This window comes from Silurus meridionalis, chromosome 14 (genome assembly GCF_014805685.1).
Source record: "Silurus meridionalis isolate SWU-2019-XX chromosome 14, ASM1480568v1, whole genome shotgun sequence".
Taxonomy (NCBI): domain Eukaryota; kingdom Metazoa; phylum Chordata; class Actinopteri; order Siluriformes; family Siluridae; genus Silurus; species Silurus meridionalis.
Window position 1 is genome coordinate 5592007 of NC_060897.1, and position 15342 is coordinate 5607348.

The window sequence follows — 15342 nt, forward strand, 5'->3', positions numbered from 1 at the left end:
AGGAAAAGACTAACATGGCAGTAAAACTCTAATTACAAAATTCATATTTTGTGTTCATTATAAAGATTTTTGCAAGTCACTTAAGATTGATTTTTTAATAAAAAGACAGCAAATGTTCATGAAAACAGCAAAGCTGGTTTATTGGGTTGTTGTTTTTTTAGAGCACCACGGTACAGTTTCCATTAACATTTTCGTGCATATCATGCAAACTCCTATTAAAACGCAATAGATGAGATTTATTTCAAATAACTCCCCCAAAAAAGTTAAAAAAAAAAGATTAATTCCAAGTCCTAAATATTTAATTGTATAAAAAAAAAAGAATAAAAGCATATTATGTAAATGCAAAGACTTATATAATTATTATATATAATTATTTAATCTTCATATAACTCAAGAAAGCAGAAAGTTTTGGATTATTTAACAACCCCCGATGTGATCAAAACACCAAACACTAATCAAGTTAAAGAACCGTCAATAATCAATATAACTTTTCTATAATTTCTCAAATAAAGTGCTTCACTTAACTTGAGATTCACTAATCGACAAGATTTGAAGACACAGTTAAATCCTACAGTGGCACGTTATTGATGTCTTACAATCTGGCTTTGAATGAGGGTTTCCCAGTTAGTCATTTTGGATTTGAGTATATTCAGAGCGGCTAAAAAAAAAATGGTATAGAACAATAGTCTTTTCAGGCTCTGTAAGTATTCAAATCAACATTTCAAAATTAAACCACCATTTATTAGTTTTTTCATTAGTAAAGCCTTGATCATTGTTAGACGTAGAGATGTTGGTCTGGAATTAAAGCATAAAATCTTGATACAAACTGCAAAATTATGTTTCCATCATTTTGATGCTATTTAAATTCCTTACAAGTACATTAATAGTAATATATTAATAAAAGTTAGGGCTCAGTAATTTAATAAGGATTATATGATAATAATTGTAGTTGTTTATTTGCTTAAACTGTTGGTACTAATGGTACTTTTTGCTGGTACAGAAATAAAAATCAGACGTGTTGCGCTCTGTGATTACTGGACTTTCTTAGAGTTGGCATGGTTCAGTTTCTTTCGAAGGACATCAACATCAATAAAAAGGTTGCGGTTGAGAACAACAGAGCCGCAGGCTAGAGCTCCAGCGATGGCCCCCGCAAAACCACATGAACACAGGTCTTGACCTAACAGAAAAATGTAGACCAACAAAAATAATAAGCAGGTCGCCAGAGGACCAAAGGAGATATTCCTGCAACATTACGTGAAGCAGAACAGATACAGCACAGACTGAAGTTTTTAGAAAACGCACACACCTGTGAGGAAGAGGTTTTTGATGGGAGTTTGAGGTCTGATTGTGGCACAGACGTCTGCAGTGAAGCGGGAAGTGCAGTGATCAGCTCCGTAGTTCTCTCCTTTAGGAGCTGCTAAATAGTGCTGATTAGTGATGGGAGTGCCGGCGTCCATGTACTCGATCTGTACAGGGGAAGGGAGAGAGAAGAGAAAGTGCAGCTCACTAATCAAACACTGCAAAAAAAGTAAATCTCACTGTCAAATGTATTTAGTATTTATTATTACAAGATTGTAAATATACCAAATATAAAATATATTACTTATTTGTAGTTTTCTTATTCTATTTCAATAAACCTTAAATCTTCTTTCTAGTAATACATTTTGATTGATATTTAGATAAAAAGCTTGATTCAAATATTTAAAAAAGTTTGAAATAAATTGAATAACCTTACATTTGGTTTAACTCTGACACTTTTGATTATATTCACAATACATTTTTCCACTTGCTGTTATTTTTTTTTGCAGTAAAGCTAAAGACTTTAGAAACAGATATTATTGTAAATAGAGGACTACAAGAAATCAAAATTCATACCCTGTCCTTGATCTTGGGGAAAATCTGAGTTACCACCTCCAAAACTGTGTTGATGATGCCTGCCTTAATCTCTTTATAATCGGCCCCTCTGTTCTTGACCTTCTCATCTTTCCATTCCTCAAACCACGAGTAAGGAGCGAAGCTGACCACAGTCATTGTGGATTTCCCTGAACAAACAAGAAAGAAAGAAAGAAAGAAAGATGATAGATAGATAGATAGATAGATAGATAGATAGATAGATAGATAGATAGATAGATAGATAGATAGATAGATAGATAGATAGATAGATAGATAGATAGATAGAACTTTATTGTCTTTGCATAGTACAGGTACAAAGCAACAAAATGCAGTTTGCATCTACCAGAAGTGCAAAATGTAGCAATCGTGCAAAAAGTGCAGATAAATATGTAGCATATTTACAGCATGTAATATATATATATATATATATATATATATATATATATATATATATATATATATATATATATATATGTAAGCATATGTACAGTGAATAAATATTAAGGCTATAACAGTGCAGAGACATGTGGACATTTAAGAAGCACAGACAAATGGTTCTAAGGCTATGGCATTGAAGAGGAATGTGCAGAAGTAAAAGGTTATAAGATTTTGGCATTTAAGAAATATGCAAGCTGAATAATATATATATATTATATGCTGTTATATATATATATATATATATATATATATATATATATATATATATATATATATATATATACATTATATACATATACATGAATGTGGAATGTTGGGCAGAATGTACACTAGGGATATAAAGATACATATAGATATAAAAAAAAAAAGTGCAGATGAGGAGTAAAAAAGATATACTATGTAGTATGTACATGTATAATACAGAGGTTATATACAGTGTTTTGTTTTGTGTTTGATTTGTTTTTTAGTGATAGCGGTGTAGTGTAGAGTTCAGTAATGTGATGGTGGATGGAAAAAAGCTGTCCCTGAACCTGCTGTTTCTGGTGCGTATGTTCCTGTATCTCCTTCCTGATAGAAGGAGGTTAAACAGTTTGTGACTGGGATGTGAAGAGTCCTTGATAATGTTGTGAGCTCTGCGCAGACATCTGCTGTGGTGAAGGTGTTCAATGGCAGATAGTTGGGTGCCAGTGATGCGTTGGGCGGTTTTGACCACCCTTTGCAGGGCTTTACGTTTACACACAGTGGAGCTTCCGTACCATATAGTGATGGAGTTGGTCAGGATTCTCTCAATGATGGAGCGGTAGAAACTTGTTAAAATCCCTGGGGACAAATGGGATTTATTGAGACTTCTCAAGAAGTACAGGCGTTGTTGTGCTTTCTTAACCAGGGCTAAAGTGTTCTGCTGCCAGGACAGATCCTCAGAGATATGAATTTCCAGTAACTTAAAGCTGGAGACTCGCTCTACCTCACTTCCATTGATGTTGACTGGTAGATGTCTCTTGCTGTTGGATTTCCGAAAGTCCACAATGAGCTCTTTAGTCTTTGTGGCGTTTAGGGTCAGGTTGTTGTTGGCACACCATGCTGTCAGATTTTAGATCTCTTCCCTGTAGGCCGTTTTGTTGTTGTTGTCGATCTGGCTGACCACGGTGGTGTCATCTGCATACTTGTTGTAGATTTTGGAGTTGTACAGAGGAGCACAATCGTGGGTGAACAGGGAGTAGAGTAGTGGGCTCAGAACACAGCCCTGTGGGATGCCAGTGTTCAGAATGAGGGTTGAGGATACCTGGTTGCCCAACCTAACAGATTGAGGTCTGTTGGTGAGAAAGTCCAGAATCCATCTGCAAGTGGAGGTGCAGATACCCAGGTCACTGAGCTTAGTGATCAGTACAGTAGGGAGGACTGTATTGAACGCAGAGTCAATGAACAGCATTCTGATGTAGGTGTTGCTTTTATCCAGGTGGGTGAGGGCTGAATGAAGGGCAGTGGAAACTGTATCCTCTGTTTACCTGCTCGGGCGATAGGCAAACTGGTGTGGGTCCAGTGTAGGTGGTAGGCCCGCAGTGAGGTGATTCAGGACCAGCTTCTCAAAGCACTTCATATCGATAGGGGTGAGTGCAACTGGGCTTGTAGGAACCTTGGCTTGGGCCAGTGACAGGTTGAAAGATACAGCGTTCAGTACATTCAAATTCAGAAAAACAAACAAGAGCCTTTATTTGTCACATGTACATTACAGCACAATGCGATTCTTTTCTCTACATATAAAAACTTTCTTTCGGCTTCTCCCGTTAGGGGTCGCCACAGCGGATCCTCCGCATGTTTTGATTTGGCACATGTTTTACGCTGGATGCCCTTCCTAACGCAACCCTACCCAATTTATCCGGGCTTGGGACCGGCACTGAGAGTGGCTGGGGATGGTTCCTGACCGGGAATCGAACCCGGGTCGCAGCGGTGCGAGCGCTGTATCTTAACCACTAGACCACCAGGGGACCTAAAACATATGCAGTACAGATAATATGGTTTGATTTATTAATCACATTAACTGCATAGAAAAAGACTACGATGGAGCAGAAAAAACAGGAAGTCACTTATATTCACTATAAGGTACAAGAGTATTGTCTTTTTTACGTCTAGAACTTGTTTACATCACTATAAAAAGCATTGCCAATTAGTTTTTATTCTGACTGAATATTTCTACATTTGTATGTTCTTTAAGCATGAGTTTTGTAGAAAAAGAGAAATACATTTCAGTTTATCCTGCAGTTTTTAGAACTAAAAATGTAGCACATATAGACTACTAGTATTAAAATAAATTTTCCCAAACCATTCCTCATGTCCATCAGTCCCTGCCATCTCTCTTTCTCTCACCTGGCCTAGTCTGAACCTCTTTAGGAAGTAGCTGCTGGTAGGTGTTGAAGATTCCTGCATCGGAGATCACAATGGGAGCATGCACATGGACCTCATCTTGCCCCTTCATCACACTCACTCCTGGAATCCAAACACCACATTATCAGATCAGATTAATTGAGCAAAGAAACAATTTCCTGAGATGATTTGAGGTAGGAACCAGATTTAAAATGAATCGCCTTCTGTTCTATGTGACACCAGAGATTATAAATCATTTCACTATAAAGGTGTGAAAGTATAAAGACAAACAGTAAACAAGTATGGCGTTATAAAATAGTCATGGCTTCAGCAGGGGTAAAGTGTGCAACCTCTCAGATTCTAAGACTTGGAACTTGGACTTGGACGTGGCTTCTGAGTGTATAATCAATATTAAACAGCAGCATCATAAACTTGCAAATCAGTGAAGAACAGAAAATATGTTCTTGATATTACCTATAGCCTCATTGGCAGAATTGAGCAGGATGCGGTTGACTGGAGCTCTGACAAGCACGGCTCCTCCTGCCTTCTCAATGATGGGGATCATGTTATAGGCAATCTGACTCGCACCACCTTTAGGGTACCAGGCACCGTTTAAAAAGTGGCACACCAGCAAACTGTGCAAGGAGAAACTGGCATCTTTTGGAGGATTGCCTACAAACACAATGAACATCTTACATCTACATATACAGCTTTTTACTGCCATAGTCAACTGCTAAGAGATTTAAAAATATGCCCAGAATACTGAATGAACTATCAAGTTGTTCAACATAAAAAAAAAAGCTACAGCTCCAGTCTCTAGCTGTGTGAACTCACCATAAGTAGCAAACATGTAGCAGAGCACGGCTCTGAGATCTTTATTCTCTGTGAGACTGTTCACCACCTCGGCCAGGCTGCGTGAGCCATAGGAGAAGAAGGAGGACAGGCGATTAGCAAGTCCTGTATAAACCAAAAACCTAGCCACTGGGAATGGAATCAGCTTCAGCATCATCATCGTCCACACACTATTGCCACATTTCTGGATAGGGACATTAAATCAGCATGAACAGCATGAACTCAGACAGTAAACAATAGAAAGGGTGGAAATTAGGTTATTATATTTTTCAGTAGTTTATAAAGTAGGTCTGCAAAACCATTGAACAATAGACCAATACAGCAATACAACACATCCTTACAGCGTTGATATTTTATTGCCTAATATTTTGTTTTATTTATAATAGCTACCGTAATTTCCGGGCTATAAAGCGCACCCATATATATTTTTTGACTAACCCTTAACGCTGTTGCCAAGCAAAATAAAAAAGAGTTTTGGAAACCTGTCTGTGCTTATATGATTTCTGTTGTAACTGGAGTTAGTGAGCTCTCCCATGACCCAGACTGAACACGTTACAACGGCTTGTATCTAAACAGTAGCCTACCAAGAAAGTCATTGTTCACTGTCTTCCTCCCTTTCACAACTATTTCATTCAGGAGTTTATCTTTTGGCATCGTTGTGCGTTTAAAAATCACCCGATGGAAGTTTTTTCTCCCGATGCCGTGCAGCTCAGAACACAGGTGAGGTGCGTTTTTCCGTTTCCGTTCGGAAATTTCATTGGTCTGATGTTATGGGGTTCAGTTTTTTGGCTTGAAGTTTGTGAAACCGGGAATAACCCAGGAAAATTCATAAATTAGCCGCATTGTTGTTTAAGCAGCAGGGTTTAAAACGTGGGGAAAAAGTAGCGGCTTATAGTCCGAAAAATACGGTAATTTATGCAAAGTATGAAAGCAGCTGTGGAAAAGATACCACATACCTGCAGGGTTTAGAATTTAAAACATTTCTTCTTCCCACTTGTTGCTAATGTGGCTTGTTCTTGTCGATTTCTTCTCTACAACATCCAAAGGATTCGCTCATTTTTGTCCACACAGGCTGCCCAGGTGCTTGTTCAGTCTTTTGTTATTTCGAGACTGGACTACTGCAGCTCTCTGCTGGGAGGTCTACCTCTAAACGCTATTCGTCCAATGAAAATGATCCAAAATGCAGTGTAGATTCATTCATTGCTAGAGATTTAAAGCACTTTTGAATTTCTCTCTGGACACAGGCGTCTGCTTAATGCCACAAATGTAAATGTAAATAAACTTTGTAAATTCATTATATATTATGGTTATTTTATATAATGTGATTTCTTTGCATACTTAAGTTTATCCAAAGGGTGGCGAAACTTGTGCACTCAACTCTGTACTCTGTACACAAATAACCAGTACAGGGCCTTCTGCTTAAATGCCGAAATGATCATCTAATGACCTTTCACCTCATTACAGTCTCGGACATTACAACAGATCACTTTATTTGCCCTGCAAACGCTGTGTTTATATTTATTACAGCAAGTCAGTACATAATGTCTAATAACAAAACACACTATGATAGATACTTTTATCTAAATGACATCCTTCACATCAAGTCAGTCATCATCTAATCTAAAAAAAATGATCTAAAGAAATTGGCATGACAGTCTAACCCACCTGAACCAGTCTCATAAACTCATCGATGGCTTTCTCTTCTCCTGGGAAGCACTTTTTCAGCTCCCAATGGAAACGGTCTTTTCCACTGTAAATGGGATAGATGCGCCGGTTCTCCGGTGGTCCCAGAACCACCTGGTCAAAGGGGTTTTCCATTGGTTCCCATTGCAGCTGCCCATTGGTCAGCTGATCCACTATGCAGCCAAACATCCCATTCTCCTCAACATCACCAATGTAGTGAATCCCTAAAGCAGAGGCATGGATAGGTGAAGTCTAACCTAACACAATGCTCCTTTATGTGTTTTCAACCATCATTTATTCAACACATCTGGCATTTAGAAACAGCTTTCACAGGCAAGGTTTTATTTAGTTTAAATTTTTTTCAAACGCAGTTTACTACAAAACTCAACAACCAGTTTACTACAAAAATTGTGTAAGTTTGGGACCATGATGATCACAAATGTTGAGCTATTTTATGAGTTGCTCAGTAGCTCCTAGTTTTATAACCATAAAGACTGTATAAGACTGTAGAAAGAATATTATCTATAATCACACATTCCAGTGCTCATGTTAGTTCTCACTCTCCAGTGTTCAGTATTGTTGGAAGATTTATGATCAAACACTTGATGTCAACCAAATGAGGATGGGTTCCCCTTTGGAGTCTGGTTCCTCTCAAGGTTTCTTCCTCATAACATCTAAGGGAGTTTTTCCTTGCCACAGTTGCCATGAAATCTCACCAAAGCATGTATATAATTACACATTTTTAATCACACTTTTGAATAAATACATGTCCCTGTGCTTTCCTAGATTTATCCATGTCTGATCAGAGGTAACCTGAGATACTTTTTAAGTTTAACTGTCTACATTTGGAACACATCACCATATATTGGTTTAATGCCAACAGACTGCCTATAGGCTTCTATTATATATAAATCACCAAACTTGAAAAAGTATGTGATTTGCAATAACTCTAGGTTTTCAAGGTTCTATGGTATATATGGTATATAGACAACCAGGTGCTATATATGAGGATGAAAATACACCTGGTATGTCTAGCAATGGTGGATGAAGTACACAAACCATGTACTTGAGTTAAAGTAGAGATACACTAGATAAAATATTTCTCAGTAAAAGTAAAAGTGCTCCCATTAAACTTTAATTTAAATAAAACTACAAAAGAATTTTCCTTCAAATGTACTCAAGTTTCCAAAGTACTATGATTTATTATGGTTATAATGTTCCTATTATCATTTTGTCTCAGGATTCTTTACTTAATCAACTTAGTTTATGTGATAATATTAATTAGTCAAACGCTGATTGATATCTATAAAATTGTCATTAACCCAAAACCTTCTTTTCAACCTGTGCAAATATACCAAGGGGCCCACTGGTGCTGTGGCAAGTTGGAGTCAGGAGTTTCTTTCAATCATTTATCTATTTCTAAATGTTCTGCTTGCTGTTGAACTGATGATAAACTGTATGTTGGGGAACAAGTTCAAAACAAGTTCAAAACAGATTGCACACTCTACCCTGATTGGTGGCTTGCTGTGTGTTTGACCAGTTCCTCATAAAAAAAGTTAAAGACTAATTTCGCAAAATGTAGTTGGGTAGAAAGTACGATATTTGACTTTGAAATGTAGTGAAGTTAAAGTAAAAGTCTTCCCAAATGGAAATACTTCAGTAAAATACAGATACGTGAAAAAGCTACTTAAATACAGTAAGGAATTACATTTACTTTGTAACCGTCCACCACTGATGTCTAGAGACTAAAAACAGTCAAATCCCCCCAAACTGTGGCGTTCTCACCAATGTCAAACTCAAAGCCTTTCTCAGAGAATGTGTGACAACATCCTCCAGCTCGATCATGTTGTTCCAGTACCAGGACCTTCTTTCCAACCTTGGCGAGCAGAACGGCGATGCTCAGCCCACCAATACCACTGCCAATCACAATGGCGTCAAGGTCCTGGGGGACTCTGCTGACCAAAAACCCTGTGGATAGAAACAACAACGTTTAAGGTAACAGTGTTCTGCATATGAATTCCATTAATAAAATATAAGTCCTGAATAAATATTCACTTACACACCACCCCTCCCCTACCTTTAATCCTTGATCCTTAAATCCATCAGATTTCTATTACTGTGATACGATTCATACAAATGTAATAAAATCCCAATCATTCACTGACAGCATTACACATTGAGCTCCAAAGTTCACAATGTGATATATACATTTTTATTTACGACATTTGGCAGACATCCTTATCAAGATTGACTTATAAGTGAGCAGTTGTTGGTTATCTGTGATTTGAACTTCTGGCCTTCTGATCCTGAATCCAATGCCTAAACCATTAAGATACCAGGAAAGTGCTAACTATAATTTTTACCAACCCTTAAGAAAGCCTTTTACCTTTCTATCTATCTACAATCCCAATTTCAAAAAGGTTGTGACACTGTGTAAAATGTAAATAAAACAGAATGCTATGATTTGCAAATCTCATAAATTGTATTCACAATAGAACTTGACTGAGAAAAAAAATAGGTAATTTTGATAATAAGGTAATTAATAAGGTAATTGAATTCTGCAGCAAGTCTGGAAAAAGTAAGTTTTATTCAAATTAAACGATTGGAAAAACATTTTGCAACTAATGAGGTTAATTGACAACAGGTCAGTAAGATGACTGGGTATAAATAGTGTATCTTAGAGAGTCTTGCAGAAGTAAAGATGGGCAGAGCTGTGAAAGACTGTGTCTACAAATTGTTGAGCAATTTCAGAATAATGTTCCTCGACATACAATTTCAATAGATTTTACAATCTCTCATATACAGTTTAGAATATCATCAAATGTTTCGAAGAATCTGGAGAAATCTCTGTACACAAGGGCAAAAATCTGCTGATGCTGATGATCTTCAGGCCGTCAGGTGGCAATGCATTTAAAACAATGCAATGGAAATCATTGCATGGGCTCATTAGCACCTCTAGAAACCATTGTCTGTGAACACAGATTGCCATCTCATCCACAAATGCAGGTTAAATCTCTATCATGCAAAGAAGAAGGCATGCGTGAATATGATCCAGAAACATCAGTATACTCTCTGTGCCAGAGCCCATTTAAAATGTACTGAGTCAAAGTGGATACAACTTGAATTTCTTTTTGGAAACCATGGATACCTTGTCCTCTGGACTAAAGAGGAAAAGGACCATCTGGCTTGTTATCACTGCTCAGTTCAAAGCTTCGATTAATCTGGTTTTGAAATGTATTATTATTTTTTTTAATTCAATGTTTTGTTTATTATAACTAGATACAACCCTAATTCAGCGTATGTATGTACAAAATGTGCTTAAGAAATGCAAAAGTCATATTTAGTTTAACCATCATTAATTTTGACATTTCTAAAAGCTTATTATTGCATGGGGGATTTCTCTTTGAACAAATTCACCTATGATGGGATGTTTCTTTCTGTAAAAAAACAAACAAAAAAAAAAAAAAAAAAAAATGGCATTTGAGTATGCAAGGTGAATAAATTTGTGTAACTCAACATTTGTATTGTGTTTAATGATAATTGCAGATGGCAAGTTGACAACCATTTTTAAATAATCAATATAAAATGTAATACAACATAGTTTTGACAATTTTTGTTTAAAAAAAAAAATACACAGACGTTTTGTTCAGTTGTGAAAATATAAGCAACTAGAATATATAATTAATTAAATTTTGCATATTTATTAAATTATTTAGGCATACATTTAATATACATACATTAAAAACAAGCATTAGAAAGTATAGTAAATCCGCAGTAAATCACGTTTGAAATCTAACAGGTTTGATTAAAAAAAGGAAAAAAAATGTGTAAAATATTTCGCTTGAAACCACAACAGTGACTAAAAAATGTAATCGTTTACTGTTGCTGTTATTTGCTGCTTTTAGATTTAGTGTTTGTTTTCCGTTTTAATTGAATCCATCGCTATGTCGCGATTGCGCAACCTGATGCTGTCTGATGATGTCTCTCTGTCTGCCTGTCTGCCTGTCTGTCTGCCTGTCTGTCTGCCTGTCTGTCTGTCAGTCTATGCATAACTAACACACGATTATACACATTTAACTATCCTTTAGTACTTTATTTTTCTATTTCGTAAATATGATAAGAAAATCAGTAAATTGAGCTCATGTCTGAAGAAATATGTACAAACACATGTAAATACACATGTACAAACACCCATTAACACTCACCCTGCTTTAACACTTTGTTTCTCTCCTTTTTATTCAGCTCCACTGGTCTGGGAGACTCGATCGCGTTGATGTCAAAAGGACACGGACTGGAAGTACCCAATACATATTTAAAAAACAATGCAATAAACAACACTGCGACGATTAATCCTACAGAGAGCCACATTTTCCAGCAACGCTCTTTAAAACGCTGTTACTGTCTCTGTCACTGTCCCTATAAGTGAACTTTTACTTTTAACTTCCGCCAGAGGGCGCGCGATACACTGTTCCAGTGGGCAGGAATTTTTGTTTTGTTTTGTTTTGTTTTGTTTTGTTTTGTTTTGTTTTGTTTTGTTTTGTTTTGTTTTGTTTTGTTTAATAATAACTCCAAAACATAAATAACAAAGCTAGGTGGTACAAAATTGCAAAAAATGTTTTTACTGATGACAAAGTGACAGTCTTGAGGACTTTAGTGTTGCTGGAGATAGTGAGGGTGTCTGGGTAGGATTTAAAGGGCGGGTGTTATTTACACTGTTAAAGAGTTTGATAGCATGATGAACATGGATAAAATACAATAAAAATACAATAAAAATTGGACGTTGTTCCAACAGTTTTGTATAAGTTGCATAAAGATGTTTTCGAGTATGGCCAATCATGATGTCATGAAGGGCAGAATTCCTTGTATGGCCACTCCTCCCAGTAAACTGACAGAACCCTGGATGAAAAAGAGAAATTTTGTGATAAAGGTTCTTTATACTTTTACACGTACATTACAGCACAGTGAAATTCCTTATTCAAATATTTCAGCGATGTTAGAAAGCCAGGGACAGCCTTGATACAGTACCCCTGGATCACAGAGGGTTAAGGGTCTTCTCAAGGGCTCAAGAGTGACAGCTTGGTGATACTTGGGTTTGAACCCCTGACCTTCCGATCAGTGACGAAAACATAAATACAAAGATGTGAAACTCCTTTCAGAACAAAGCCGTATTTGCACATAGCTGTATTTTCCCAGAAGAGATCAAAAAACACATTCATCCTTAGCACCAAGGAAGGAACATAAAGGATCAATGTCTTTCAAAATAAAGCTTAGCAGGATAGTTGAAATTAAGTATTTTATAAGAAACCTTAAAAACTTATAAGGATTTTAGAAACATCATAGAAACATGTCAATCAAATATTTTAAAGGCAGAGTCCACATATTTTTCCCATTGGATGGTATTAAAGAAGCCGTTCCAAATGGACACAATGTCTAGAGGAGGAAAAACTATTTGGTTCTTAAAAAGAAGTCTTAGATCATAGATCATAGATCATTCAATAAAGCACTTGACAGTTTTTTAATCATTTTAATTCAATACTTTTATAATAACTACCTGAGTAAAAGAATAACTAAATTGGGAAAACAATTATTTATTACCACTAATATAAAAAGTTCTTATAAATATTTTGTCCTTTTTATTTAATAACGGTTACATAGCTCAGTGTGGTGCCTCAAAAAAGATATAAAAGAAGTCATGAAAAGAAAATGGTTTAGTTTCAGTTCTCATTAACCAGCATAATAGAGGGAACATAATTTCGATGTTGTTGAAGACAGACAGGCTGTTGCTGCGGCTATGATGAAATCCATAAATCAGTTATTCTCCAAAGAGCCATACTGTATGTCCAGCATAAGATTTTGCTACCTAATGAAAAAGCTGATTTTGGCCACTAGTGGAATAACAAAGACTACCTGTTTTGTCAAGTTTATCAAATCAAGTAAGGTCCACAATAACGTTTTTATTAGGAACACAGATATTGACTGAAGAGTAAGAGGCTTCACACTTGTTTCTCTTATCACATAGTTCTTTGGTGTCTGTATAATGTCTGTCAAGACAAGTCAAGTCAAGTTTATTTTTATAGCGTTTTTCACAATAGACATTGTCTCAAAGCAGCTTTACAGAAATCAACAGTCAAGGTGAATCATGTGTGTTTATACCTGATGAGCAGCCATGGCGACTGTGGCAAGGAAAAACTCTCTTAGATGTAATGAGGAAGAAACCTTGAGAGGAACCAGACTCAAAAGGGAACCCATCCTCATTTGGGTGACATCAAGAGTTTGATCATAAATCTTACAACAATACAGAACACTGGAGAGTGAGAACTAACATGAGCACTGGAGTATAAGATTATAAGTAAATGTTCTTTCTACAGTCTTTGGTATAAAAGTAGGAGCTACTGAGCTCAACATTTGTGATCATCACAGATCCAGCAACAGCTTCTCCATGCCAGAGCCTTTAAACACGCCAGGAGGTCCAATGTCAAAACTCCTGTCTGTAAGCTTATACAATATGAGCACGCAGTAAACATAACTTCTGGGTTGACTGGTCCATAGTATTGGTCTTTTTTTCCCTATATAATAAGGATTGAAGACCAAAAACCCTAAATGTATGTGAATTTTTATGGCTAACACATTTTTTGGTTTTTCCTGTCCTATCCTTATTACCAAAAAAGAGATACTTTTATCTCAGGCTTTGTCCAGTGTAAATAGATACTTGACTGTTTCCTATAAACTGAATAATGTACATGCCATACTGTGTGCTTTGTGGTTCTTCCCTGATATCAGTCAGTCACCACAGGGCATTGTAGATTGCATCGGAAACCTTTCCTAAACTACTACAACTCTTCAAGATTTCATTTTAATTCACGCATAAGAAAAATCACTGATTTTATTTGATACGCCAGATTAAAGAGTATACTTGGCCCACATGTGTGATATCTCTAATATTTGATAAGAATGTTATTTTCTGAATGTTCTTGATTCTTGAAGATCTGCTTTTATCATTATAGAAAAGACTATAAGGTATCTGCAAGGGAAAAAACACGTGTTCTACCATAATTACTTTATCTACCCATCTATACAGGCTGAGAGATATGGATCATAGCAGTGTTACAATTTGATCACTTTTAGCAGTGGACAAAAGGTCAGCATGGGCACTTTATTACTAAGCCTTCTGTGTTCATGATCCTGTCATCGGTTCACTGGTTTTTCTTTTTACTATCAAGCTGTCCATGAGCCAGTCATCAGTGTACTGTTAACCCTGTTGTCAGTTTATTGGTAGACTTTCAGAAGGTCGGGGGTTCAAGCTATCCATGAGCTTATTCTGAGTTTAGTGGCTGACCTTCAGAAAGTCAGAGGTTCAAGGTGTCCATGACCCTATTGTTAGATTAATGTCTGACCTTCAGAAAGTCAGAGGTTCAAGGTGTCCATGACCCATTTGTTAGATTACTAGTTGACTTTCAGAAACTCAGAGGTTCAATCTATTCGTGACCTTATTGTCAACTTACTGGCTGATCACAGTTCAAGCGGTCCATGAACCTGTCATCAGTTTACAGGTTGTCATATTTGCTGTCATTTGTTTACTGGTTGACCTTTAGAAGGTCAGGGGTTCAGGTTGTACATGACCCTATTTTCAATTTACTGGTTAACCCTGTCAGCTTACTGGTTGACCTTCAGAAGGCAAGTTGTTCAAGCTATCTATGAACCTGCCATTAGTTTACTGGTTGACCTTCAGAAGGTCAGGGGTTCAGGCTGTACATGTCCCTGTTGTAAGTTTACAGTACTGGTTAATCTTCAGAAGGTCAGAGTTACAAGCTTTACATGACCCTGTCATCAGTTTGCTGGTTGTCTTTTTACTGTCATCAGGTTACTGGTTGACCATCAGAAGGTTCAAGCCCCAGCCTTGAGCAAACCCCTTAACCCACTGTATCATGGCTGAACTTGCTCTCTGACCACAGCTTCCTAATATGCTGAGATATGCAAAAAAAGATAAAAAGAATTTAACTGTGCTCTGATGCGATTTTAGAGAAGTCCCGACTCCATCGCTAGCAATTTGGTCGTTATTAAATTCCCTATTCCCCTGTCAAAATCAATCAGATTCTTTCACTTTCAAATTTCTTC

General features: G+C 36.7%; 1 protein-coding gene and 1 non-coding gene across 2 annotated transcripts; both read right to left on the reverse strand.

Moving 5' to 3' along the window:
• Window positions 1-115: 115 nt before the first annotated feature.
• Window positions 116-11652, reverse strand: LOC124397158 (all-trans-retinol 13,14-reductase-like). The gene is made up of 9 exons (XM_046866677.1): window positions 11433-11652; window positions 9013-9195; window positions 7210-7451; window positions 5527-5728; window positions 5167-5364; window positions 4696-4815; window positions 1876-2042; window positions 1307-1466; window positions 116-1177 (listed from the first exon to the last, which is right to left on the reverse strand). Exons 1-9 carry the CDS (start codon window positions 11593-11595, stop codon window positions 1032-1034), a joined length of 1581 nt encoding a protein of 526 aa, XP_046722633.1. The 5' UTR covers window positions 11596-11652; the 3' UTR covers window positions 116-1031.
• trnaa-cgc lies at window positions 4245-4317 on the reverse strand. The gene has a single exon. It is a non-coding gene; the product is annotated as a tRNA-Ala (tRNA).
• Window positions 11653-15342: the final 3690 nt, after the last annotated feature.